The sequence below is a fragment of the Heterodontus francisci genome, chromosome 4 (assembly GCF_036365525.1).
Source record: "Heterodontus francisci isolate sHetFra1 chromosome 4, sHetFra1.hap1, whole genome shotgun sequence".
NCBI lineage: Eukaryota > Metazoa > Chordata > Chondrichthyes > Heterodontiformes > Heterodontidae > Heterodontus > Heterodontus francisci.
The window spans coordinates 17,585,275-17,609,809 of NC_090374.1; the positions used below are offsets into that span (position 1 = coordinate 17,585,275).

At 44.5% G+C, this 24,535-nt stretch overlaps 1 protein-coding gene across 2 annotated transcripts in view; it reads left to right on the top strand.

Moving 5' to 3' along the window:
- fam193a (family with sequence similarity 193 member A) overlaps positions 1-24,535 on the top strand; it is a 312,966-nt gene that overhangs the window by 258,910 nt on the left and 29,521 nt on the right. For both annotated transcript variants that reach the window (XM_068029230.1, XM_068029231.1), the window contains exons 10-18: positions 3,321-3,436; positions 4,644-4,886; positions 5,566-5,719; positions 6,798-6,977; positions 9,798-10,052; positions 12,390-12,591; positions 14,043-14,306; positions 17,238-17,520; positions 18,539-18,725. In XM_068029230.1, the coding sequence (XP_067885331.1) occupies positions 3,321-3,436; positions 4,644-4,886; positions 5,566-5,719; positions 6,798-6,977; positions 9,798-10,052; positions 12,390-12,591; positions 14,043-14,306; positions 17,238-17,520; positions 18,539-18,725 (1,884 nt within the window). The remainder of the gene's footprint in view (positions 1-3,320; positions 3,437-4,643; positions 4,887-5,565; positions 5,720-6,797; positions 6,978-9,797; positions 10,053-12,389; positions 12,592-14,042; positions 14,307-17,237; positions 17,521-18,538; positions 18,726-24,535) is intronic.

A 24,535-nucleotide genomic window follows, 5' to 3' on the forward strand; every position in this document is an offset into this window, starting at 1 on the left:
TAGGAAGGGTGCGGTAACAATGTTGGGGCTGTACTACAGGCCTCCCAACAGCGAGCGTGAGATAGAGGTACAAATATGTAAACAGATCATGGAAAGATGTAGGAGCAACAGGGTGGTGGTGATAGGAGATTTTAATTTTCCCAACATTGACTGGGATTCGGTTAGTGTTAGAGGTCCAGATGGAGCAGAATTTGTAAGGAGCATCCAGGAGGGTTTTCTAGAGCAGTATGTAAATAGTCCAACTCGGGAAGGGGCCATACTGGACCTGGTGTTGGGGAATGAGCCCGGCCAGGTTGTTGAAGTTTCAGTAGGGGACTACTTTGGGAATAGTGATCACAATTCCGTAAGCTTTAAAATACTCATGGACAAAGACGAGAGTGGTCCAAAAGGGAGAGTGCTAAATTGGGGGAAGGCCAACTACACCAAAATTCGGCAGGAGCTGGGAAATGTAGATTGGGAGCAGCTGTTTGAAGGTAAATCCACATGTGATATGTGGGAGGCTTTTAAAGAGAGGTTGATTAGCGTGCAGGAGAGACATGTTCCTGTGAAAATGAGGGATAGAAATGGCAAGATTAGGGAACCATGGATGACAGGTGAAATTGTGAGACTAGCTAAGAGGAAAAAGGAAGCATACATCAGGTATAGGAGGCTGAAGAAAGACGAAGCTTTGAAAGAATATCGGGAATGTAGGACCAATCTGAAACGAGGAATTAAGAGGGCTAAAAGGGGTCATGAAATATCTTTAGCAAACAGGGTTAAGGAAAATCCCAAAGCCTTTTATTCATATATAAGGAGAAAGAGGGTAACTAGAGAAAGGATTGGCCCACTCAAGGACAAAGGAGGAAAGTTATGCTTGGACTCAGAGAAAATGGGTGAGATTCTAAACGAGTACTTTGCATCGGTATTCACCGAGGAGAGGGACATGACGGATGTTGAGGTTAGGAACAGATGTTTGATTACTCTAGGTCAAGTCGGCATAAGGAGGGAGGAAGTGTTGGGTATTCTAAAGGGCATTAAGGTGAACAAGTCCCCAGGTCCGGATGGGATCTATCCCAGGTTACTGAGGGAAGCGAGAGAGGAAATAGCTGGGGCCTTAACAGATATCTTTGCAGCATCCTTAAACACGGGTGAGGTCCCGGAGGACTGGAGAATTGCTAATGTTGTCCCCTTGTTTAAGAAGGGTAGCAGGGATAATCCAGGTAATTATAGACCGGTGAGCCTGACGTCAGTGGTAGGGAAGCTGCTGGAGAAGATACTGAGGGATAGGATCTATTCCCATTTGGAAGAAAATGGGCTCATCAGTGATAGGCAACATGGTTTTGTGCAGGGAAGGTCATGTCTTACCAACTTAATAGAATTCTTTGAGGAAGTGACAAATTTGATTGATGAGGGAAGGGCTGTCGATGTCATATACATGGACTTCAGTAAGGCGTTTGATAAGGTTCCCCATGGCAGGCTGATGGAGAAAGTGAAGGCGCTTGGGGTCCAAGGTGTACTAGCTATATGGATAAAGAACTGGCTGGGCAACAGGAGACAGAGAGTAGCAGTAGAAGGGAGTTTCTCAAAATGGAGACGTGTGACCAGTGGTGTTCCACAGGGATCCGTGCTGGGACCACTGTTGTTTGTGATATACATTAATGATTTGGAGGAAAGTATAGGTGGACTGATTAGCAAATTTGCAGACGACACTAAGATTGGTGGAGTAGCAGATAGTGAAGGGGACTGTCAGAGAATACAGCAGAATATAGATAGATTGGAGAGTTGGGCAGAGAAATGACAGATGGAGTTCAATCAGGGCAAATGCGAGGTGATGCATTTTGGAAGATCCAATTCAAGAGTGAACTATACAGTAAATGGAAAAGTCCTGGGGAAAATTGATGTCCAGAGAGATTTGGGTGTTCAGGTCCACTGTTCCCTGAAGGTGGCAACGCAGGTAAATAGAGTGGTCAAGAAGGCATACGGCATGCTTTCCTTCATCGGACGGGGCATTGAGTACAAGAGTTGGCTGGTCATGTTACAGTTGTATAGGACTTTGGTTCGGCCACATTTGGAATACTGCGTACAGTTCTGGTCGCCACATTATCAAAAGGATGTGGATGCTTTGGAGAGGGTGCAGAGGAGGTTCACCAGGATGTTGCCTGGTATGGAGGGCGCTAGCTATGAAGAGAGGTTGAGTAGATTAGGATTATTTTCATTAGAAAGACGGAGGTTGAGGGGGGACCTGATTGAGGTGTACAAAATCATGAGAGGTATAGACAGGGTGGATAGCAAGAGGCTTTTTCCCAGAGTGGGGGTTTCAATTACTAGAGGACACGAGTTCAAAGTGAAAGGGGAAAAGTTTAGGGGGGATATGCGTGGAAAGTTCTTTACGCAGAGGGTGGTGGGCACCTGGAACGCATTGCCAGCGGAGGTGGTAGATGCGGGCACGATGGAGTCTTTTAAGATGTATCTAGACAGATACATGAATGGGCAGGAAGAAAAGAGATACAGAACCTTAGAAAATAGGCGACATGTTTAGAGAGAGGATCTGGATCGGCGCAGGCTTGGAGGGCCGAAGGGCCTGTTCCTGTGCTGTAATTATCTTTGTTCTTTGTTCTTTGTAAAGTAAGGCCAGAGGACAGAAATGGAAATTAGGGAATAGAAATTTAGGGTGAGTTCCATGGGAGACTTCATTCAAAGGGTGCTAAATGTTTGCAGTCTTCTATCAATGAAAATAATGGGGCTTATTCAAAAGACAGTTGGATTCGCTGGATGTGAAGTGTTTTTAGACATCCTGAGGACATAATTACAGCACTTAAAAGTTGATAAATCTTTTGTGCTCTCTAAGGTGAGGGATGTCGGTGACTGGGGATTGGAACACTTTCCATTTCAGGCACCCATTGTCAACATCAAGCACTCGCAGGGCAGGTATTTGATATTCCCTCCACTGTGCCCCAACCAGAAGTGTGCTTCAACCATATCCTTAACCCAGAAGAGCAGCCTTTGCTGCCACACTCTGACATTTTTTCCATTCCTTTACTCCAGCCTTATGCCATCATTGACATTACCACTGAAGTTGGGTCAGTTTTATCCTACCTGATCTGGATTGAAACTGTCCAATATGATTTTGCAAACAGGATTCCTCAGCACCAGCAGACAGGCAAGCTTTCCATTCCATCTGTTTGGGCTGGATTTGAGGCCAAGGTTTTGGATAATTCCTTACTTCTTCATTGACATAATTAATGTAGTAATGGCCTTACCTTATCCCTGACATTTCCTGGTTTTATATTCTATTTATGTTTGGATTCTGTGTATTAAAATTCATAATTTTTCCCCCCCAGCTTACAAACAGCAAGAAAGCACTAACGGGGGAGAATAATTTCACAGACACAATGAGGCATATGCTTTCATCACGACTGAGCATGCCTGATTGTCCCAACTGTAACTATAGGCGCAGGTAAGTGTCTACTTGAAGTGGGCTGGAGTCAAGGATTTTAATGTATTAAATATGTAAAATAAATTGAAGAGGGCTGAATTCTTTCTTTCTTGTGGTCTTCCCATATATATTTTTCTTCCCACAGTGCAGATAGGGAAGGTTCAACCTGGAATTTTTTGGCATATCGGGTACATCTTATTAAGTCATCAATTACATCAGTCTTATTACATCAATAAGTCATCTTATTCGGCTGACATTCTCCCACACTACTGGACATAATCCCTCATTTTCTGATGCATTGTTAGTATTTCTCTCTTGTCCCCAGAATAGGAATATTTTTCTTTCTCTTGCTATTTGTAGGTTTGGTTCTGTTTATTCCGTCAAGTATCTGTGTGCCTGTTATCAGTCCTCTAGTGTTTTATTTTTGATCCCTTATTCTGCCAGTGCTCTTCCTTCCTGAAAGTGTTGGCTCCTTGCTGGGTACAGTTACACAGTTGATGCCAGGTATCTTGCCCAAATCCCATTCTTCACATGTGAACCTTAATTGCGAGTGCTGGCAAGACTCTCGGCTATATCAGGCCCTCAACCTGATGTACAGGCACCCACACACATTCAACAGTGTCACTGGATAGCGATTAGAATTGGGGAATATAGCGATTTTCCCCTCTAACTTTGGAGCAATGAGATCAATTGTAGCTGAGGTCAATGTATTCAGCAGAGCTTGAGACGGTAATTTTAACCCAACTAACTGGGTGGGAAACCCACAGGATTGGGTAGAACACCAGTTTTACAGCTGAATTCAGTGGAGAGTAAAATCTGGTAAATGGTGTAAAATCAGCATTGTACCTGATCCTGTGAGTTTCCCTGGAATTAACTTGGGGCTTTTATTGTTTATGCAGCTCGCTATTTTAGTTAACTGAGCCTTTGTGGGAGCCCTTACAGAAATAGTTCTCATTCCCCAGTGCTGATGTCTTCACCTGACCAGAGCAAACTTCTTTTGCCTCCCCACCTGGGAGTAATTTTTTTTTTAATGTATTTGGCATGGCTGCCTTCCATCCAGCAGAGAGGAAGGAGCCTTTTATTCCACGAATGGGATCCAAGTACAAGCCCAGATACTAGAATTGAAAAGACTGCACACTTAACTCTCTCTACCACCCAGTCCCCTGTGATATTGTTCATAACACAAAGCACTGTTCAGGTGCTTCAACTTTGCTTTGACCTTTTGCAGGTGTACCTGTGACGACTGCAGCCTCTCTCATATACTCACATGTGGCATCATGGATTCACCTATTCCTGACGACCTTTCTATTAACACATTACCATTGCAAGTAGAATCTGCTCCAGATTACCTCTCGGAGATTCGCCCACCTAGCATGTCATCCGCAAGCTCAGGATCTGGCTCGAGTTCACCAATCACTATTCAGCAACACCCACGGCTCATTCTGGCCGACAGCAACTCAGCCCCCACCTTGTAAGTGCTTGATTACTAGGCATTATTTGTGATGTTTTAATACTTTGTTTCAATTGTTGGGAGGGTGGGTGAAGCAAGAGGAGACAATATTCTTAATGGAACCATCTCTGTATGTAGAATATTATCTGATCCAGTCATTGAACATCAACACTGAGTCAGACAAACAGCAGGTGGACAGCTGCTTGTGTATCCTTGTGCTGCTTGACTTTCTTAGTGGACTCTCGTCTCTGGGCCTGTAGATGTCGGTTTGAGGCTTACACCATGATCTGAGCTCAAAATTGGCTGGGAATCCAATACCTGACTAAGGGAGTGCTGCAATGTTTGAGCTACTGTTTCCCCATATGAGTTGTTAAACCAATGCCCTATCTATCTGTTCAGCTGGTAAGAACTTGCATGTATGTAGCACCATTGGCAACTTCAGGATATCCCAAAGTGCTTCACAACTAATGAAGTGTCGGCTCTGTTGCAATATAGGAAATGCTGCAGCCAATTCACAATATCAGCCATATCCCAAAATTAGCACGGAGGTGAATGATGAGATGATCTGTTCTAGTGATATTGGTTCAAAATTAAATGATGGTCAGGACACTGGGGAAAACTCATTTGCTATTCTTTCAGTAGTACCATGGAACCTTATTGAATACCTTAATGCCTAACTATATTTTGTTTTTCTCTACAGCGGCAGTGACGATGAAGATGTAACCCCTTTATCAGCTAAATTTGCTGACATATACCCACTCAACAGCTATGATGATGCAGAAGTTGTTGCCAACATGAATGGTATCCATGGAGAACTCAACGGTGGGGGTGAAAACATGGCATTAAAGGATGAGGTATGTGAACATAAAGAAATAAAAGTTGAGAGGGTGAGTTAAGGCCTATCCCTGTCCCAGCAGGAAATTTTGAGTAACTTCATGGTTTCTGCCTCCATTATTGTGGTCAGGCTACTTGGCTGTCATTTTTATGCAGCTTTTCCCTTCACGTTTATTTTTCCTATCCAAACTTGTTCGCTCTTCCTTTTCTGAACCCTCTTCTTTCTGCTCCCTCCAGTTTTCACCTAAGCCATATTTTAACAATAGGACAATAAAATCATTGGCACCAAACAATGAATCAGATTTTTTTGTTTGGTTTGTTTTCTTTTTGTACTATTACTCTTCGCTCGTTTCTTTCCACTTCATTTTTTGGATTACGAAAGGTGATTAGGCTTAAAAAACCCGTCCCTTACTCAATCACCAAGTCCATCGCCCTGTATCTTTCGCAGTCCCTTCTCTTTCCTGGGTTTGAGGGTGGTGAAAGAATTCCAGAAATGAGGAACACGTTTTTTGATGCAGAAATGCTGGAAGAATTAATAGAGAAGACAAGCTAGGCATCTTGGTGACACCAAGCTTGAGCTTTAAGTGCCTTTTGAAGGGAGGAGGGCTGAGTGATAGTGAGGCAGCATCCATTGTGTTGCCAGTTAATTCCAGTGCTTGGTTCTAGGAGTGTATCTAATTGAATATTAGTCTTGTCTGCACACAGCTGAAAGCTGGCAGGCCTCAATGAGCCCTGCATTCCAGATGCCCAATGTATCACAGGTTTGGTACATGGATATTTCTAGCCTGGGAATTCCCTCCCTAGACCTACCCCTTTGAAATCAGGGACAGTTGGAGAATCCACTCTAAACAGCATTTGTCTTTTTCCCACTGCTCTGCTGAGACTATTTTGGTATTACAGCCTGGCAAGTCCAGCCCTGGCTTCTGTTCTGCAACACTGGGAGTGGGCTCTTCGGAGCTAATTATCTGTCTGTTTATTTCATTACTGTTTGTGGGAGCTTGCTGTGCATGAGTTGGCTGCCATGTTTCCCTACATTATGACATTCTATGTAAAGGCAAGTTAATTTGTTCTTAATGCGTTTTTCGCTTTGCGCTCTAGTCTCCCCAGGTAAGCAGCACCAGTAGTAGCTCTTCAGAAGTTGATGATGAAGATGGTGATGATGGAGAGAGCAGCAGTGAACCCACCGCGTCTCATACAGAGGAAATGCCTGGGAAGAGAACAGCTAGAAAGGAAGAAGTGAGGAGGGACAGTCCACCACCATCATATCCAAGTCAGCAGGTACTCGATGCATTAACAAAGAGGAGAAAAAGGCAAATGTTTGAAATGAGAAATAACTTTAAAAAGATGCTGGAAATAAAACAGCAGTCAGTCAGACTCTGAAAGAGAGAAGTCTTCATGTTATGCACTCGTCACTACAAGGGATGAGAACCTAGTTATGAAGACAGTTAAGGAATTTGAAATTCTCTACCCTAGATGGCTGTGGGTGCTCAGACTTTAAATATATTCAAGACTGAGATCGAGATTTTTAGACACTGACGGAATCGAGCGATATGGGAATCAATACTCTGGGGTCAAGGCATAAAGGGAAAGAGGAAAAAGATTGAGGGAAGCTGGCACTTAACTGAGTGATGCAGTTAATAGGTTTAAAGACCTGCAATCAATTTTGAAAAGATGCTTTTTTTTTCAAACCACCAACCAGATGTTTGCCTCACTTCAGCTTTTCAAACAACAATCTTGTTGGCCAGTCAACTTAGTCAGTCTCTTCTGCAACTGATCACTTTAGTGCAAGTAGAGACTGTGCTTTCTTGATTTGGATCTTGCACCTTAATTTATTTTTATCCTCGGAATCTCAGTTGTCCTGATTGGATGCGACGAGACACCACTGGGTTCAGTCATATAAAGTTTTGAGGTGGAGGATAAGTTTGATAAAGCTCTTTTTTTAAGAAACAAAAAGCATGCAGGATCATAGACTTTATAAATAGGGACATTGATTACAAAAGGTGATGCTAAACCTATATAGCTGGTTAATCTGTAGCTAGAATTCTTTGTTACCTTTTGTGCACACTACTTTGAGAAGGATCCCAAGGTCTTGGGAGAGAGAGTGCAGAAGAGATTCACTACAGTGAAGCCAGGCACAAATAGCTTTAGTTGTTGGGAAGCACTTGAATAATTGGGGCTTGTTTTAAAGCAGAAAATATTAAGAAGATCTGATGGAGAATTTCATATGAAGGGCTTGATATGGTATGTCAGGGGGAAAACTGTTTTGAATGGTTGGTGAATCAATGACTGGAGAAGCACAAATTTTTAAAAAGTACCCAAAAAAAGGAGGTGGTTAGGAGATTTTTTTTTTGCACAGTGTTATTGGTATATGAAATTCCTACCAGAAATGGTGGTGGAAGTAGAATCCATAATAGCTTTAAGAAGAGGCGAGGATAAATATTTGAAAGAGAAAAATTTAGAAAGGTATGGAAAAACAGCAGGGGAACACGAAGTGCGAAGCTCTTTCAGAGACCCATCACCGATGCAATAGATCAAAGTGCTATTAAATTCTGTAATTCTAAATGAAAGGTGGATTTATGGTTGGAGAGAGACTCTGCTTCTATGAGAATGCTTCTGAATCAGTAAATGGCATCATTTGTTGTCATTCCATATAATCATTAATCTTAAATATTAGCAGTTCCAAAAAGCCAGTGCGACGACTTCACTGAAATTTGTCAATCTTAATTTATGCTATTGTCTCCTTCAAATTGCTCGCTATTTTCCACCCCCATTGCCTCTTCCCTCCCCCCGCCCCCCTCACCCCCACCTCCCCCCCCCCCCAGTACAATTCCCACATTGCACCCATCATTTTCCACCTATACGGCCAGTTGTTCACTGTTTCATCCATGCCTTTGTCTCAGCTCAGCTATTCCAAGTGCTGTCACGGTTGACCTCACAGCCACCATAAACTCGAGCTCATCTGCTAACCATATCCTAACTTGCACCAAATCCCATTCCCCTATCATCCCTGTGCTTGCTGACTTCTATTGGCTCCTGATCCGACAAAGCTTTGATTTTTAAAATTCTTATCCTAATTCCTATTCTTTTCATTATGCTAAAGGTGCTATACAAGTGCAAGTAGTAGGTGATCTGATTAGCTCTTGATCCCTTTCTCAGAATAATTGCTTCAGAAAGTCTTTAGTTTGTTCAGGGTCAAAACTAGGAAACTGGGCATTCTTTTTCTTACCAACACACTGTAGTTTGCTGTTAAATTGGGAACATCCTTTGAATAAAATTGTGCAGTTCTATCAACTATTAAGCAGTCCCCATTATATTTAATTGCAATTTTTCCTTTGTTCATCGGTTAACCTCACATTATTACATAGTGGAAGTCATCAACAGCATAGATTGTGTCCCTCAAGATGCTATTGATGTTTGCCAACAGTGGCACAAGGATAACATTCTGACTCTGACTTGGGCAGTGTTCTCCTTGATGATCAATCCTTCAATGGCCACCACCAATCAAACAGCCGAATTTAGTAATTTGCAACTCTTGATACACCAATTTGTACAATCATGTCAATGAGCTCATTGTATCAGTTTAAGGAAAATGAACAGCAGCACCAATATGTCAACCAGTGTAAAAGTCTGGGAGGGAAAAAAATTAAGATAAATACATTGTTTATACCCAAGGCAAATGATTTATTTCTCAGATCCACTCGGAAACCAGCATTTTCCTTGCCTCTGTGCCTTTTTGTGCAAAATTCTGGTCCTCTGGCATTAGATTGCACCTCACAAGAATAGATACAGAAATTCACAGGATTTGCCATGGGATCATGGATCTTGTGTTGAATCACTTGCCATGCAGTTATCAGCTGGATTCAGTGTGCTGCCATGCATGTACAAGTAAATCCCTGCTGCATCTCTGATGCATGACAAAGATGCCAGCCAGTTTTGTACAGTCTGATGCTGCACCATGATAACTCCACATGCCATGGACCGTCTTGCCTGCCTCGGGTACAGTATTCTATACGTTGTGGTCACTGCAATCCAAGGCACATCTTAAAGCATTTGATATCAGATAAAGCTGCTAAAATATTTACTCCTTTTCTTGTAAAGGCCGACCAGGTTCAGAATGTTTGTGAATGCCATGTCTGCAAGCAAGAAGGATCTGGCCTGAACACATCCGCACTTGCAGCCGGGCGTCTCCCCAGCGGCCACCAGTTTTTACCCACAGAGAAGCCTTCCCATCCTGCTCTTCACCTCTACCCCCACATCCATGGGCATTTACCACTGCACACCATCCCTCACCTGCCTCGACCCCTCCTCCATCCAACCCTCTACGCAACAACTCCTCCGTTCACGCACAATAAGGTAAGGCTTTGCCCTGCTTTGGAAAGGGCAGGGTTTTCTTTCCACTTTTACTTAGCTTGTACATAAGCACCTTTCTGATTGATTTTATCTTTAAATGCATTTAATGTTTGTGTACACAACAGCTGTACAGATTTGATGTGTATCATATTTAGGATTCTCACCTTGTTTTCAGCTTAATGCCTAGCAAGTGGTGATGCTATTGCTAACAATTTGGCAAGCAGCTGAAATTCCCCATAGATAGGTGGCTGAGTACTAGCTGTCCTGATGTGCTTGTTTCTCAAGAGGAGTCCATTAATAAACTCTGCACATCTGCTTTTACTGTTGCTCTCAGTTCTTTGTGATCCTTTTACTCTTCAGAAAAAAATGTCCGTTCATTATAAATTTACAGTTTGGTGAATTGTTCATTGGACTGAGGGAGCAACTATCCAAATGTTAGTGTATGAATTCCCATTGCTGGATGATATTTGTGAAATTCCTGACCTAATATCATGGTACCAGGGCTCCAAGGGTTAGATTATGAGGAGAGAATACTGAAACTAGGCTTATATTTCCTGGCTTATATTTGCTCTACGGCAGCGAGGCCTGGACAACGTATGCCAGCCAAGAGCGACGTCTCAATTCATTCCATCTTCGCTGCCTTCGGAGAATACTTGGCATCAGGTGGCAGGACTATATCTCCAACACAGAAGTCCTTGAAGCGGCCAACACCCCCAGCCTATACACACTACTGAGTCAGCGGCGCTTGAGATGGCTTGGCCATGTGAGCCGCATGGAAGATGGCAGGATCCCCAAAGACACATTGTACAGCGAGCTCGCCACTGGTATCAGACCCACCGGCCGTCCATGTCTCCGTTATAAAGACGTCTGCAAACGTGACATGAAATCGTGTGACATTGATCACAAGTCGTGGGAGTCAGTTGCCAGCATTCGCCAGAGCTGGCGGGCAGCCATAAAGACAGGGCTAAATTGTGGCGAGTCGAAGAGACTTAGTAGTTGGCAGGAAAAAAGACAGAGGCGCAAGGGGAGAGCCAACTGTGCAACAGCCCCAACAAACAAATTTCTCTGCAGCACCTGTGGAAGAGCCTGTCACTCCAGAATTGGCCTTTATAGCCACTCCAGGCGCTGCTTCACAAACCACTGACCACCTCCAGGCGCGTATCCATTGTCTCTCGAGATAAGGAGGCCCAAAAGAATTTCCTGGAATTATAGAAGGTTAAAGGGTGATTTGACTGCGGTTTTAGGATTTTGAAAGGAATCAATAGGTTAGATAGAGAAGCTTTTTCCGCTAATGGTGGGAATCTAGGGAAAGGGGACGTAACCTTAAAAGCAGAGCCAGGCCATTCAGGATTGAAGTTAGGAAACTCTTCACGTAAAGGATGGTAGAAGTGTGAAACACTCTCTCACAAAAAGCAGTTGATGCTGGCTCAATTAATAATTTTAAATCTGGTATCGATAGATTTTTGCTCACCAAGGGTATAAAAGGATATGTAGCCAAGGTGGGTGGATAGAGTTGGGATACAGATCAGCCATGTTCGCATTGAATGGCAGAATAAGCTCAAGGGGCTGAATGACCTCCTATGGTAGCAACAATGTTGCAAGCACCACAGTAGGTCCAGGAGAATGCCCACAAACATCATCTCGGGATAACAAGGAATGCCAGCGATGGCAAAGAAATAACAAAAATTTAGAACTTGAGGTTGACACTCTAGTGCAGCCCTGTGCATGTGCTGCATTGTCAGAGGTTGTAGCTGTTTGCAAGGGTTCAGACCTTGTTATGCCTGTTCCTGTGGACATTAAAGAGCCTTTTGCATCATTTGAAGAGCAGAGTATTCCTCAAGTGTCCTGGCCAACAACCTTCCCTCATCAGCAATCAGGTTAACTGGTCAGTCATCTTATTGCTCTCTTGATGTGCACAAAGTGACTTCTCCACTTGCCTACATAATAGTCACTGCACTTGTCGATATTTTTGTCATGTCTGAAAGATGCAACAAGGTGTTGTATAAACTTTTTGTTCTCTTCCTATAAAGTATGCATTTTTCTTTTTGGAAAGGTTACTACAGAATGTGTTTGAACATTACCATTATCAATTGATCACAGTCTTGCCTCATCACTATGAAGCTAAGAATAAATTGTAACACCTTTTTCTTATCGTCTGACACTGGTGAGGGTTAAGACTTGTAACCACCGCACATTTTTCAGCCCCATAAGTAGATGGTTAACCATTTAATCCTCACACCTGGCCTGGTAGAAGCTTTTACATGCAAGTTAGAGAGCGATGTGTCAACGCAGTGCCATGAGTGAATAATTATAACAGTGTAATTTTGCTTTGCTTTGCAGGCTCTTCCGTCAGCCCCGCCTCCCAATCATACAAGCAAACATCAGGTGTTCAATGCTTCCCTCCAGGACCACATCTACCCAAGTTGTTTTGGTAGTACTGACTGGAACAACCCGCTCCTTACGTCCCATAAATTGGCGAGTCTCTGGGGATCAGAACTAATAAATGGGGACAAGCCATGGAACCCTGCTGCTTTCCTACCTGGTAAGGAGCTGCTTTTTACATTTCAACGCACTTGAAGGGAAGAAATACTTCAACTTGGTCCTATGAATTGTTGCTGCTTGACTGATTATTAAATTGATGTCACCCTTTTGGTGTAACTTTGAATATAATGTGCCTATTTTGAAATTTCTGCGCATTGTTTCTGATATCTTTACGCAAGAAGTTTATTTTATTGTATCCTTTTCCTCGTAAATATTATAACCAACTGTGTAGGAGCTGTGGGTTAGACACTGTCCTTTATTCTCTTGATCTTGGATTTAAATCCAGCCCAGGCTGATGAGATGAAAGTCGTCAAACTGTAAGTATCATATACGTGTTGAGTTTGGGAAGTCTCTATCCAGTTGCTGTAGGCATGTGCCTGCAGCACAGAACTCCTCCCATATTTAGCACTAAAATAGCAACCTTATTGAGCGAGGATTTACAGGATGGCTATTATGGAAATTGAGGTATGTAACAGTCTTGCAGTAGTCGGATGATCTTCTGAGGCTGGAACTAAGGTATGTTGTTGGGGTAGAGTAGATGATGTACTGTGCATTTGCCCTGCTAATCCTGACTTAGGAGGATTTACTCTGCATTTAGCTCTGCTATTCCTAACCTGGGAGAGCTTGCTGCTGACTAAATGCCTAAAATGAAATATGTTTCATTACCTAACAGTAAAAATCTGCAAGATGGGTTTAGGTGAAAAGGGCTCTTCATTCAATTTGGTTTTGCTTTTCCAGAATACCAACCCTGCTTTTCTTCCCATTGCAGCATCCAGTTGCTTCTCAAATCCCAGTGTCCCCTCAACTGAACTGCAAAATAATCACAAAATTTCACCCCCATCTAACCTGCCCCACACCCCACAGAACTGTGATTATAATTCGTCTTATTGAGTGCGTTTGCTAGTTACCCTGTCGTCTCACTGTGGAATTTGGTCAACTTCCGTTTGTGTTTATCGCAAAGCAAGCGACAGACTTCTGAAAAGGAGGGCGAGAAAAGAGGGGTGAACTCATCGGTGGTTATTCCAGCTACCAGATGTTGTGCACTTATTGTGCACCAGATGAGTCTGATGAAAGGTCACAGACCTGAAACATCAACTCTGTTTCTCCTTCCACAGATGCTTCAAGACCTGCTGAGTATTTCCAGCACTTGCTGTTTTTTTTTATCATTTCTGAAAAGGGCTGTATTCATAGATAAATATTCACTTTTCCATACAATAAAAATCTTCTGGAAAAGCAAGTCCTGGTTTCTAGCCTACATCTTTATGAGCCTGCTGTCCCATCACTCGAGAAAAATAAAATTAATAGATACATTTTTTAAAACCGAAAAGTAAGATTTCCAAAGCATGGTCTGAAATTAAGGTGACCGTGAAGGTACTGCAGATCTGAGGTGATTTGGTAAAGGCACGGGGAGGGTTTTCAATGCTACCATTTATATTTGTCATTGTTGCACAGGTGATATGTTGGGGTCACCACTCCCAGAGATTAGGCCCGAAGCACTTCCTCCCACAACCAGCACAGACACTGTTGTCACGGACACCAAGGAGAAAAAGTCCGCATCTAGGAAAAAATGTCTCTACAATCCCCCTGCCTCCGTGGAAACAAACAAAGTTGTCATGGCAACCTCCTCAGCCACCTCCTCTGTCTCTTCTACAGCCACTACTGTGCAATCTAGCTCCAATCAGTTTAAGGTTTCATCCAAAAGGCCTACATCACTAGGTAAAACCAACCTCATTTCTGTAGAGTTTAACCTCAGTTGAACCTAAGATTATCTGATATATCAGTTATGCGGGTTTCCTTTATAAATGTTTCAATGTGTTTGGATTCAAACAATCAAAGGTTTAGTTTTTAGTGATTTTTGTATCTTGTCTGGTATAGCTTGTCTTTTTCTCATTGTTTTTCCCACTATTTGTTGCCAGTTCTTCACTCTCTTGAAGGGTTGATTGCTTGCTGGGTTTCAGTTTCTAGAAGTGTCGGGCAAGCCCCCAGTTCCTTTCCCAAATGGTGGTGGTTCATGTTAGTTTTGGCAACTGGAGCCACTACAGCTGAGTCCAGTGCTGCCCTCCTTTGACATTCACACCATATATTCCTAATATGGGTTGCTGGATGGCAATTAGAATCAAGAACTCTGGCTGTGGGTTCATTCCCACCTTCCCTTCCAGGGGTGCTGAGTTAAACTCTAGTGCCTGTCCTGCCATTCCACTGCTCAGCTGTATATAGCTCAGCTACTCGGGAAATAAATGAATTGATCCACTGTGGAGAAACAATAGAGAGCAACCTTTTCTTTTGGTGAATAAGCTACAATGATGCAGCATTATCAAGACTAGATACTGGCGTGTGTTGAGAGATACCTTTGTATCATGTGCAGTACAGCAGGATGTCAGCTGTGGCTGAGTCAGAAGGCTGTGGGGCCAAGTCCCACTCCAGAGACTTGAACGCATAATCGGGACTGACCTGAGTGCACCGCTCAGTAGTGCACTGTCAGAGATGCCGTCTTTCAGTTGAGACCTTAAATTGAGGGTCTGTCTGCCCTCAGGAGGATATAAAAGGTCCCATGAAGAAGAGCAGAGCAGTCCTTCCCAGTGTCCTTGCCAATATTTCTGCCAACCAGCATCCTTTTTATATATAAAAAGAACAGATGATCCAGTCATTATTTCAGTTGCTGTTTGTGGGAGCTTGCTGTGCATAAACTGGCTACCACTTTCCTACATTACTAGAGTGACTGGACTCCAAATGTAAAGCACTTTAGAATGGCCAGACATCACAAAAGGTGCTATATAAATGCATGTTTTCTTTTTGTTTAGTGCCAAGGTGTTTGATCTTTGTAATGTGTATTTGGTAGCAACTGATATAAGGCTTGATTGGCAAGAGTTACAGCTGGCACTGCCTATTAGTGCACAGCCTTTTTTTTTGAATGAAGGTTGCCTTGGTTCAGCACTTCCCTGTGGGCGGAACAAAATCTGAATTCTACACTTGAGAGATTACATCTTACCACCTGACTGGCTGGGTGCATTGTAAAAATTACATTTCAACTCGTTGACATCCCAATTATTAAGCTGCAGTAACTTGGGGGCTGCTTTTTCACTAATTTATCATTACCACAGCTAAGATGCATCAAAATCTGTTTAACTCTGCAGCTCAATGTAAATTTAATTCATTTCCTGCCAAGTTCGCAGTTGTCTGCTGTACGGAAATAGAATGCATGAATGTTGTTTCAGTTCCATACAGCAGATCAGTGTTGTCACCAGGTTTTCACTGAAGTCATCATTTTTGGCCCCTGCCACAAACTCTGCTCCCTTGCCATTGGTTCTATCTCATACCCTGGCTATTCTAGTTGAACCAAACTGTTCACAATTGAACAACAGCTCACCAAGGCTCCTTCAGCAGCACCTTCCGAATCCACGACCTCAACCACCTAGGAGGACAAGGACAGCAGACGCATGGGAACACCATCACCTGCAAGTTCCCTCCAAGCCACACACCATCCTGACCTGGAACTATGTCACCTGTCGCTGTGTCAAAATCCTGGAACTCCCTTCTTAACAGCACTGTGGGTGTACCACGTGGACTGCAGCAGTTCAAGAGGGCAGCTCACCACCACCTTCTCAATGGTACTTAAGAATGGGCAATAAATGCTGGACTTGCCAGTGGCGTCCACATCCCGTGAAAGAATAAAAGAAAAATGATAGGTCACAGACCTGAAATGTTAACACTTTCTCCACAGATGCTGCCAGACCTGCTGAGTATTTCCAGCATTTTCTGTTTTAATTTCATATTTTCAGCATCCATAGTATTTTGTCTTTGCGTCACGATATTTGGGCCTTACTTGACTGTTGGCTGAGCTTTAAACCCCACATCCCACTCATCATAATATTGTCTCTATCTTTTTGGAATTTTCAGTGGCTGCCATAGTACGTTTGCTTCTCTAACTGGTGGGCAGGAGACTCAGTTCAAATGTTGAACTTTCTTCACTACATTGTATTTGGCCTGGCAAAGCACTGGTGAAAAATATCCTGTTGTGCAAAGTGGGGCGTCAGCAACAGGAGCAAAAGCCATTCAGCCCCTTGGGCTTGCTCTGCCATTCACTTCGATCACCTCAATCACCTCAATTCCATTTTCCCACCTTTGCTTCATATTTCTTGATACCTTTACCCAACAAAAACCTATCTACCTCAGTCGTGGAAGCTCCAATTATCTGCCAGCATCAACAGATGAGGAAGAGAGTTCCAGATTTCTTCTATTTGTGAGGAAAAAGTACTTCCTGATGTTGCTGCTGAATGGCCTAGCTCTAATTGGAAGATTACGTGCCCTTGTTCTGGAATCTTTCACCATTGGGAATGGTTTCTTGGTATCTGCCCTATGAAATCCTTTTAAATTTTTAAATGCAGTGACCATAGCTTGATGTCTTGAACAGGTTATCTGTAAGTTGAGACACAGACAAAGCTTCACTTACAAAAATTACAGACTACGTATAGAAAGCTAATGCTCAGCTTTGGTTTTTCTGACACAAAAATTGTTCTATTATTTTGTAATGTTGTTTTTGAAGTGTTTCCCTGCTTGAGGGACTCCAAGCTGTAATGTCAGTGTTTGCACTTCCAGTCGCAGTGTTCCAAGTTGTTGACTTCCTTTTGTGTTTTGCCTCCGGTACAGGTGAAGTGTTCCACAATTTAGGTAAAGAAGACCACAGACATCCCACACCAGTCGCACCTAGGAACAGTCCCACAGGTTTAACATCTCTTCCATCTCTCACACCCACGCCGCTGTCCCCTGCCTCTGCACCTCACATGCCTAACCTTGTGACTTCGCCTTTTCCAAAGACAGCTTCAACTGCCCCAGGTTTTGTCGATCCCCATTCTGGGCTCTGTCCAACCTCAACTGCACTCCCTGCAGCTACTACAGAAAGTTCAGTGAGTGCTTCAGCCAGTGTCTGCAGGTTAGTACATGACCGTTACAGTTGTGACTGTTACAGTTATTTGAGGTTTCAGGAAAATGTTTCCAATTAATGTGTCATGCAAAGCGAGTCTGAAACAAATGAATCTAAGATTCATAGATATAAGACATATATAAATATAAGGTGTTATGAATTTCATGGTGGATACTTTGAAATGACTGCAGCTGAGTCACAGTGGTGTGAGAATGTTGCCCAACATTGACCTCTGCAAGCTGGCCACTCACTTTAGACACAGGGCTGGAAGTAGAACTAATCTTGTTTCCATTCTACTTGGTTCTACTTTTGCTCATATAGAAAATTCAGTCATCACTGAAGCCCTGTTGCCTAACATTTGCACGTCAATCACCTGAATAGATAATGCAGACTAATGGTGCCGTACACTGCTGAGGGAATGCTGCATTGTTAGGTGCCATCCCTTTGGATGAGACGTTAACGGGCAGAAGTGACCTCATTTGGTTCAGGTGAATGGTAAACAGTCTTATGACTCTTTTTGAAGCAAGTTCTCCTGACACCCGAACTGCCATTCCTCTTGTCCCCAACACCAATATCAGCTATACATTATTGCTCTGTGGGATCGTGCTGTGCTTAAGTTAGTTGCCATGTTTACCGATATAATTCCTTTTACACAAAGACATTTCTGAGAGACATAAGTTGATATGTAAATGCAGTGGGACTAGATTTAACTGCAACAACTTTACATACAGAGAGAAGTCTCTGATTACTTTACAGGACAGAAAAACATCAGTGAACGGCAAACAAGAAGAATGGAAAGCAGTAAACTGAAGGTAGGAGAGGTGCAGGAGAGCTATGGTTGAAGAGAAATTCTAATATATAGAACAGTAACTAGTATTGAACCTTTGGAAGCAAGCTGGTTAGCATGATGTCTCTTGATAAGCAGGTATGAGAACTCGCAGAGGTGAACCTGATACTTTGTTTTCTTGTCCTATCCTTGTGGGTCCAGTTTGTCTGTAGTCTAACTACTTGTTTGATGCTTCTATAGTGACCCAGACTGCGAGGGACACCCGTGTGAGAGCAGCAATGTGTACGATCATCAGCAGTTTGATGGTGAGGAGAGTCAAGATGAAGATAGCTGCTCAGAACACAGCTCTAGTACCTCAACATCAACCAATCAGAAGGAAGGAAAGTACTGTGACTGCTGCTACTGTGAATTTTTTGGGCATGGCGGGGTGAGTGATTCTTGCTGATGGAGTGCTTGGAGGTACGGGTGGCATAGCGTTTCAACCAGTGCTGCTGCTTTGCTTCCAGTTATTTTCCACGCTACACACACTTGCACGTGCGCGCCCACACAGGTGCGCCTCTATCTGTCAGAGGGCTAGTAGCACTCTGTTGTTGTACTGTGCCACACAATGGAAGAGCGCAGATTTTCCTATGTGATCCTTACTGTCTCTTGAGAATTAAAGACCCGCTGTCTGGAACTATTGTAAGAGTGAACTACAGTACTGAAGTAGCCAATGACTAGCTTAGATGTAAGAGTAGGGAAAATGTTTTCCTTTGTGGGACAGTCCAATACCAGGGTGGTGGAAGTGGAGACAATCAATGATTTCAAAAGGAAATTGGATGGGCACTTGAAGGAAATAAACTTGCAAGGTTATGGGATTAAACAGGGGAGGGGGAACTGATTGAATTGTACCATGGAGAACAGGGATGGACTTGATGGGCCTCCTCCTATGCTGTAAAAGACTACCTACCTGACAACAGGGGCAGCAGTGGACCTGGAAGGAACAGGGCTGGAGAAGAGCTATAAAAGGAAGAGTGGGGCTCGAGGCCCTTCACCTACCTGATGTCCGGGGCAGGTGCAGCACTGTGACTGTTTCTGCGCATGCTCTGTTTGGATTAAGTGGGGGGAAAATTAATAGTGACATCACTGAAATACTGTGCGCTGATTGGTCGGTGGGCAGTAGCTGTTATTCCCTGGGGATAGCTGAAATAGATTGGAATTAAAAAAAAGTTCCTTTTAAATTAAAGCCCTAGGATCGCTACCTGTAAATTATTATTCATTAGCTTGTACTAGTGCTGTTTGCACAGAGTGAAGCTGTAAGTTGAATGTGGGTGTTTTCTCTGGCTGGGGGCGGTGGAAGGTGCTCTTTGGTCTCTTTCTTTCTCAGCCTCAAAGGTACAGGGGATAAAAGCTGATTTGTAAATGGCTGGTAAGTTATTACACTAGCAAGTTTTCATTGTAAAGTTAAGTAATGGCAGGGCAGCTTGGTCAAGTGGAATGTGCCTCCTGTGCAATGTGGGAAGTAGTGGACATGTCATGTGACCTTGGCGAACATGTCTGCAGAAAGTGTCTCTGGTTGCAGAAGCTTGAGTGGCAGCTGGAGTCATTGTGGCGGAGGGCTACGTGGATGGCACATTGCAGGAGGTAGGCGAGCACAGTCGGGCAGGAACTGGGTGGCTGCCGGACGGACAAAGAAGTCAAGGCAGGTAGTGCAGGAGTTTCCAGAGGACATCCCGCTTTCTAACCGGTATTCAGTTCTGAGTACCGATGGGAAAGACGGTTCCTCTGGAGAATGCACCACAAGTCATAACGGAACATAATGGGTGACTCAGCTGTGCTGGGATGGAGAAAAAGGGAAAAGAGGGCAATAGTGGGAGGGGATTCTATGGTTGGTGGAGCAGATAGACGTTTCTGTGGTTGCAAACGTGATTCCAGGGTCGTATGTTGCCTGCCTGGTGCAAGAGTCATGTATATCACCGAGCGGTTACAGAGTATTCTGGAGGGTGAAGGTGCACAGCCGGAGGTCGTGGTCCACATTGGTACCAAATACATAGATAGAAAGAGGGGTGAGGTCCTGCAAAAAGAATTTAGGGAGCTAGATAGCAGATTAAAGAGTAGGACCTCAAAGGTTGTAATCACTGGGTTTCTCCCGGTGCCACGGGATAGTGAGTATAGGAATAGGAGGTTAGAGCAGATGAATGCATGGCTGAAGAGATGGTGCAGGAGGGAGGGCTTCAGTTTCCTAGATCACTGGGCCAATATCTGGCGTAGATGGAATCTGTACAAGTGGACGGGTTGCACCTGAACCGGAATGGGACCAACAGAGAAACTGAGTCAGTCTGGAAGGCAGAGTAAATATAGACCTGTTAAAGCTCAAGCAAATAATGCAAGGCTGTATTGCATCTATTTTAATGCAAGCAGTCTTACTAGTAAGGCAGATGTATTGAGGGCGTTGATTAACACATGGGAATATGATATTGCTATCACTGAGACATGGTTGAGGGAAGGGCAGGACTGGCAGCTCAATATCCCAGGGTATAGAATATTCACGTGTGATAGGGGAGGGGGTAAAAGAGGAGGTGGCATTGCACTGTTGATTAGTGAGTCAATTACTGCAGTAAGGAGGGATGATATCTAAGAAGGTTCCTCAAATGAGGCCATATGGGTAGAACTTAAAAACAAAAAGGGGCAATCAATTGGCTGGGAGTGTACTACATGCCTCCAAATAGTCAGGGAGAGATAGGGGAGCAGATATGTCGGCAAATCTCAGAGAGGTGCAAAAATAATAGGGTAATAATAGGGATTTCAACTTCCCCTAGATTAGAGGGAATACTCTTAGTGTAAAAGGCTTAATGGGGGCGGAATTCTTCAAGTGCATTCAGGAGAGCTTATTGAGCCAGCATGTAGAGAGTCCTACAAGAGGAGGGGCGGTTCTGGACTTAATCCTAGGGAATGAAGCTGGACAAGTGGTAGAAGTGTCAGTGGGAGAGCATTTCGGGGATACTGACCATAATTCTAAGATTTAAGGTAGTTATGGACAAGCGGAAGGGGAAGAGGGCAGAAATCAGAAATTGGAGGCCCATCTCACTGCTTAATGTTGACTACAAGATTCTGTCCAAAGTCATAGCCAGTCGAGTCAAGTCTGCTCTGGAGTTGGTGATCCACCCTGATCAGACCTGTACTGGACCCGGCAGGAAGATCTCCGATAGCCTTGCGCTACTCAGGGATACGATCGCCTATGTACAGGACAGGAGGGTTGGCACCTGCCTCATCAGCCTGGACCAGGAGAAGGCTTTTGACAGGATATCGCACACCTACATGATGGATGTGCTTTCCAAAATAGGGTTTGGGGAGAGAATCTGCAATTGAATCAAACTGCTCTACACAAACATCAGTAGCGCAGTCTCAATCAATGGGTAGGAATCGGAAAGTTTCCCGATCCAATCTGGAGTCAGACAGGGTTGTCCTCTCTCCCCGGTCTGGTTTGTTTGCTGTATTGAACCCTTTGCTGAGTCTATTAGGAAGGGTGCGAGCATAAGAGGGGTGACAATCCCAGGCATTGGAGGCACTCAGGTTAAAACCTCCCTGTACATGGATGACGTCGCTGTCTTCTGCTCGGATCCGCTGTCTGTGCGCAGACTGATGAGCATCTGCGACCAGTTCGAACTGGCCTCGGGAGCCAAAGTTAACCATGGCAAGAGCGAGGCCATGTTCTTTGGGAACTGGGCTGACCGATCCTTTGTCCCCTTCACCGTCAGGTCAGACTACCTGAAGGTGCTGGGGATATGGTTTGGAAGGGCCGGTGCGTGCACCAAAACCTGGGAGGAGCGAGTAGCCAAGGTACAACACAAGCTGATATTGTGGGGGCAGTGATCTCTCCATTGTGGGTAAGAACCTGGTCATCAGGTGCGAGGCGCTCACGTTGTTGCTGTACGTGATGCAGGTCTGGCCCATACCCCACTCCTGCGCTGTGGCGGTCACCCGAGCCGTTTTCCGCTTCATCTGGGGATCCAAAGTGGACCGGGTCCGGAGGGATACGATGTTCAAAGCTCTGGATAAGGGGGGGAAAAATGTACCCAACGTGGCCCTCACCCTGATGACTACCTTCGTGTGCGGCTGCATCAAGCTGTGTGTAGACCTCCAGTACGCAAACTCCAAGTGTCACTACGTGCTGAGGTTCTATCTGTCCCCGGTGTTGCGAAGGATGGGCCTGGTCACATTGCCGCGGAACGCTCCATCCAGTTGGACTGTGCCGTACCACCTATCCTTGGTGGAGCAGTTTCTGCTGGAAAACACCTTTGACCACCGATCCATCAGGCAGTGGTCTGCATGGAATGTCCTCAGGGCTCTACGGGAGAAGCAGATGGTGGATCCTGTCGGATGGTTCCCCGTGCAGACCGCCAAATTCATTTGGCGGAATGCCTCATCACCAGAACTTTCAAACAAGCCCCAAGATGTAGCTTGGCTGGTGGTGAGAAGAGCCCTCCCCCTCAGATCCTTCCTGCACGCCCGACGTCTCACCCCGTCCGCACAATGCCCTCGCAGCGGCTGTGGCGGGGAGGAGACGGTTGCCCACCTCATTCTGGAATGTGTCTTTGCAAAGCAGGTGTGGAAAGAGATGCAGTGGTTTTTAGATTAGATTAGATTAGAGATACAGCACTGAAACAGGCCCTTCGGCCCAACGAGTCTGTGCCGAACATCAACCACCCATTTATACTAATCCTACACTAATCCCATATTCCTACCAAACATCCTCACCTGTCCCTACATTTCCCTACCACCTACCTATACTAGTGACAATTTATAATGGCCAATTTACCTATCAACCTGCAAGTCTTTTGGCTTGTGGGAGGAAACCGGAGCACCCGGAGAAAACCCACGCAGACACAGGGAGAACTTGCAAACTCCACACAGGCAGTACCCGGATTCGAACCCGGGCCCCTGGAGCTGTGAGGCTGCGGTGTCGAGGTTCATCCCAGGAAGCTATGTAACACAGGAGTCTGTGCTCGACGGGCTGTTCCCAGGGACGCACACCGAGACAAACATCAACTGCTGCTGGAGGGCTATCAATTCGGTGAAAGATGCCCTTTAGTCTTCCTGAAACTTGCTGGTCTTCCAGCGCAAAGAGTTGTCCATGACCGAATGTTGCAGACTGGCACATTCTAAGGTCCAGGACTACGTGCTGAGGGACGCACTAAAGCTTGGGGCAGCCGCAGCAAAGGCTCAATGGGGAAAGACCACTGTGTAAGGTCCCCCCACCAAGCTGGACTGCAGGGGCTGGATCCATGGGAAACACCTCGAACTATATCGGGAAAGTTTTGTGTGCTGTAAAATGTAAAAATGTATCTGGCATGACAAATGAAATGGAAGGGTTGTGAGGCAACTCATGATTATATTGAAGGAAACGGACCTCCTTTGCACTGTCTATAATTTTTGACTTGGTGCTGTTTGAAACTGTTTGGTAATGTATTTTTTACAGATTTTTATGAATAAAGTATATTTTGGAAATTAAAAAAAAAGCAAGCTTAAAGGTGGATAAATCCCCAGGCCCAGATGAGATGTATCCCAGGCTGCTATGTGAGGTAAGGGAGGAGATTGAAGGGGCTCTGACACAAATTTTCAAATCCTGTCTGGCCACAGGAGAGGTACCAGAGGACTGGAGGACAGCGAATGTGGTACCATTATTCAAGAATGGATAAACCAGGTAATTATAGGCCTGTGAGTCTAACATCAGTGATAGGGAAATTATTGGAAAAAATTCTGAGGGACAGGATTAATCTCCACTTGGAGAGGCAGGGATTAATCAGGGATAGTCAGCATGGCTTTGTCGGGGAGATCGTGTCGAACAAATGTGATTGAATTTTTCGAGGCGGTGACTAGATGTGTAGGTGAGGGTAAAGCCTTTGATGTAGTCTACATGGACTTCAGTTTTTTTTTATTCATTCATGGAATGTGGGCCTCACTGGCTATGCCAGCATTTATTGCCCATCCCTAATTGCCCTAGAGAAGGTGGTGGTGAGCTGCCTTCTTGAACTGCTGCAGTCAAGGTGAGGTAGGTACACCCACAGTGCTGTTAAGAAGGAAGTTCCAGGATTTTAACCCAGCGACAGTGAAGGAACGGCAATACAGTTCCAAGTCAGGAAGGTGTGTGACTTGGACGGGAACTTGCAGGTGGTGGTGTTCTCATGCATCTGCTGCTCTTGTCCTTCGAGGTGGTAGAGGTTGCGGGTTTGGAAGGTGCTGTCTAAGGAGCCTTGG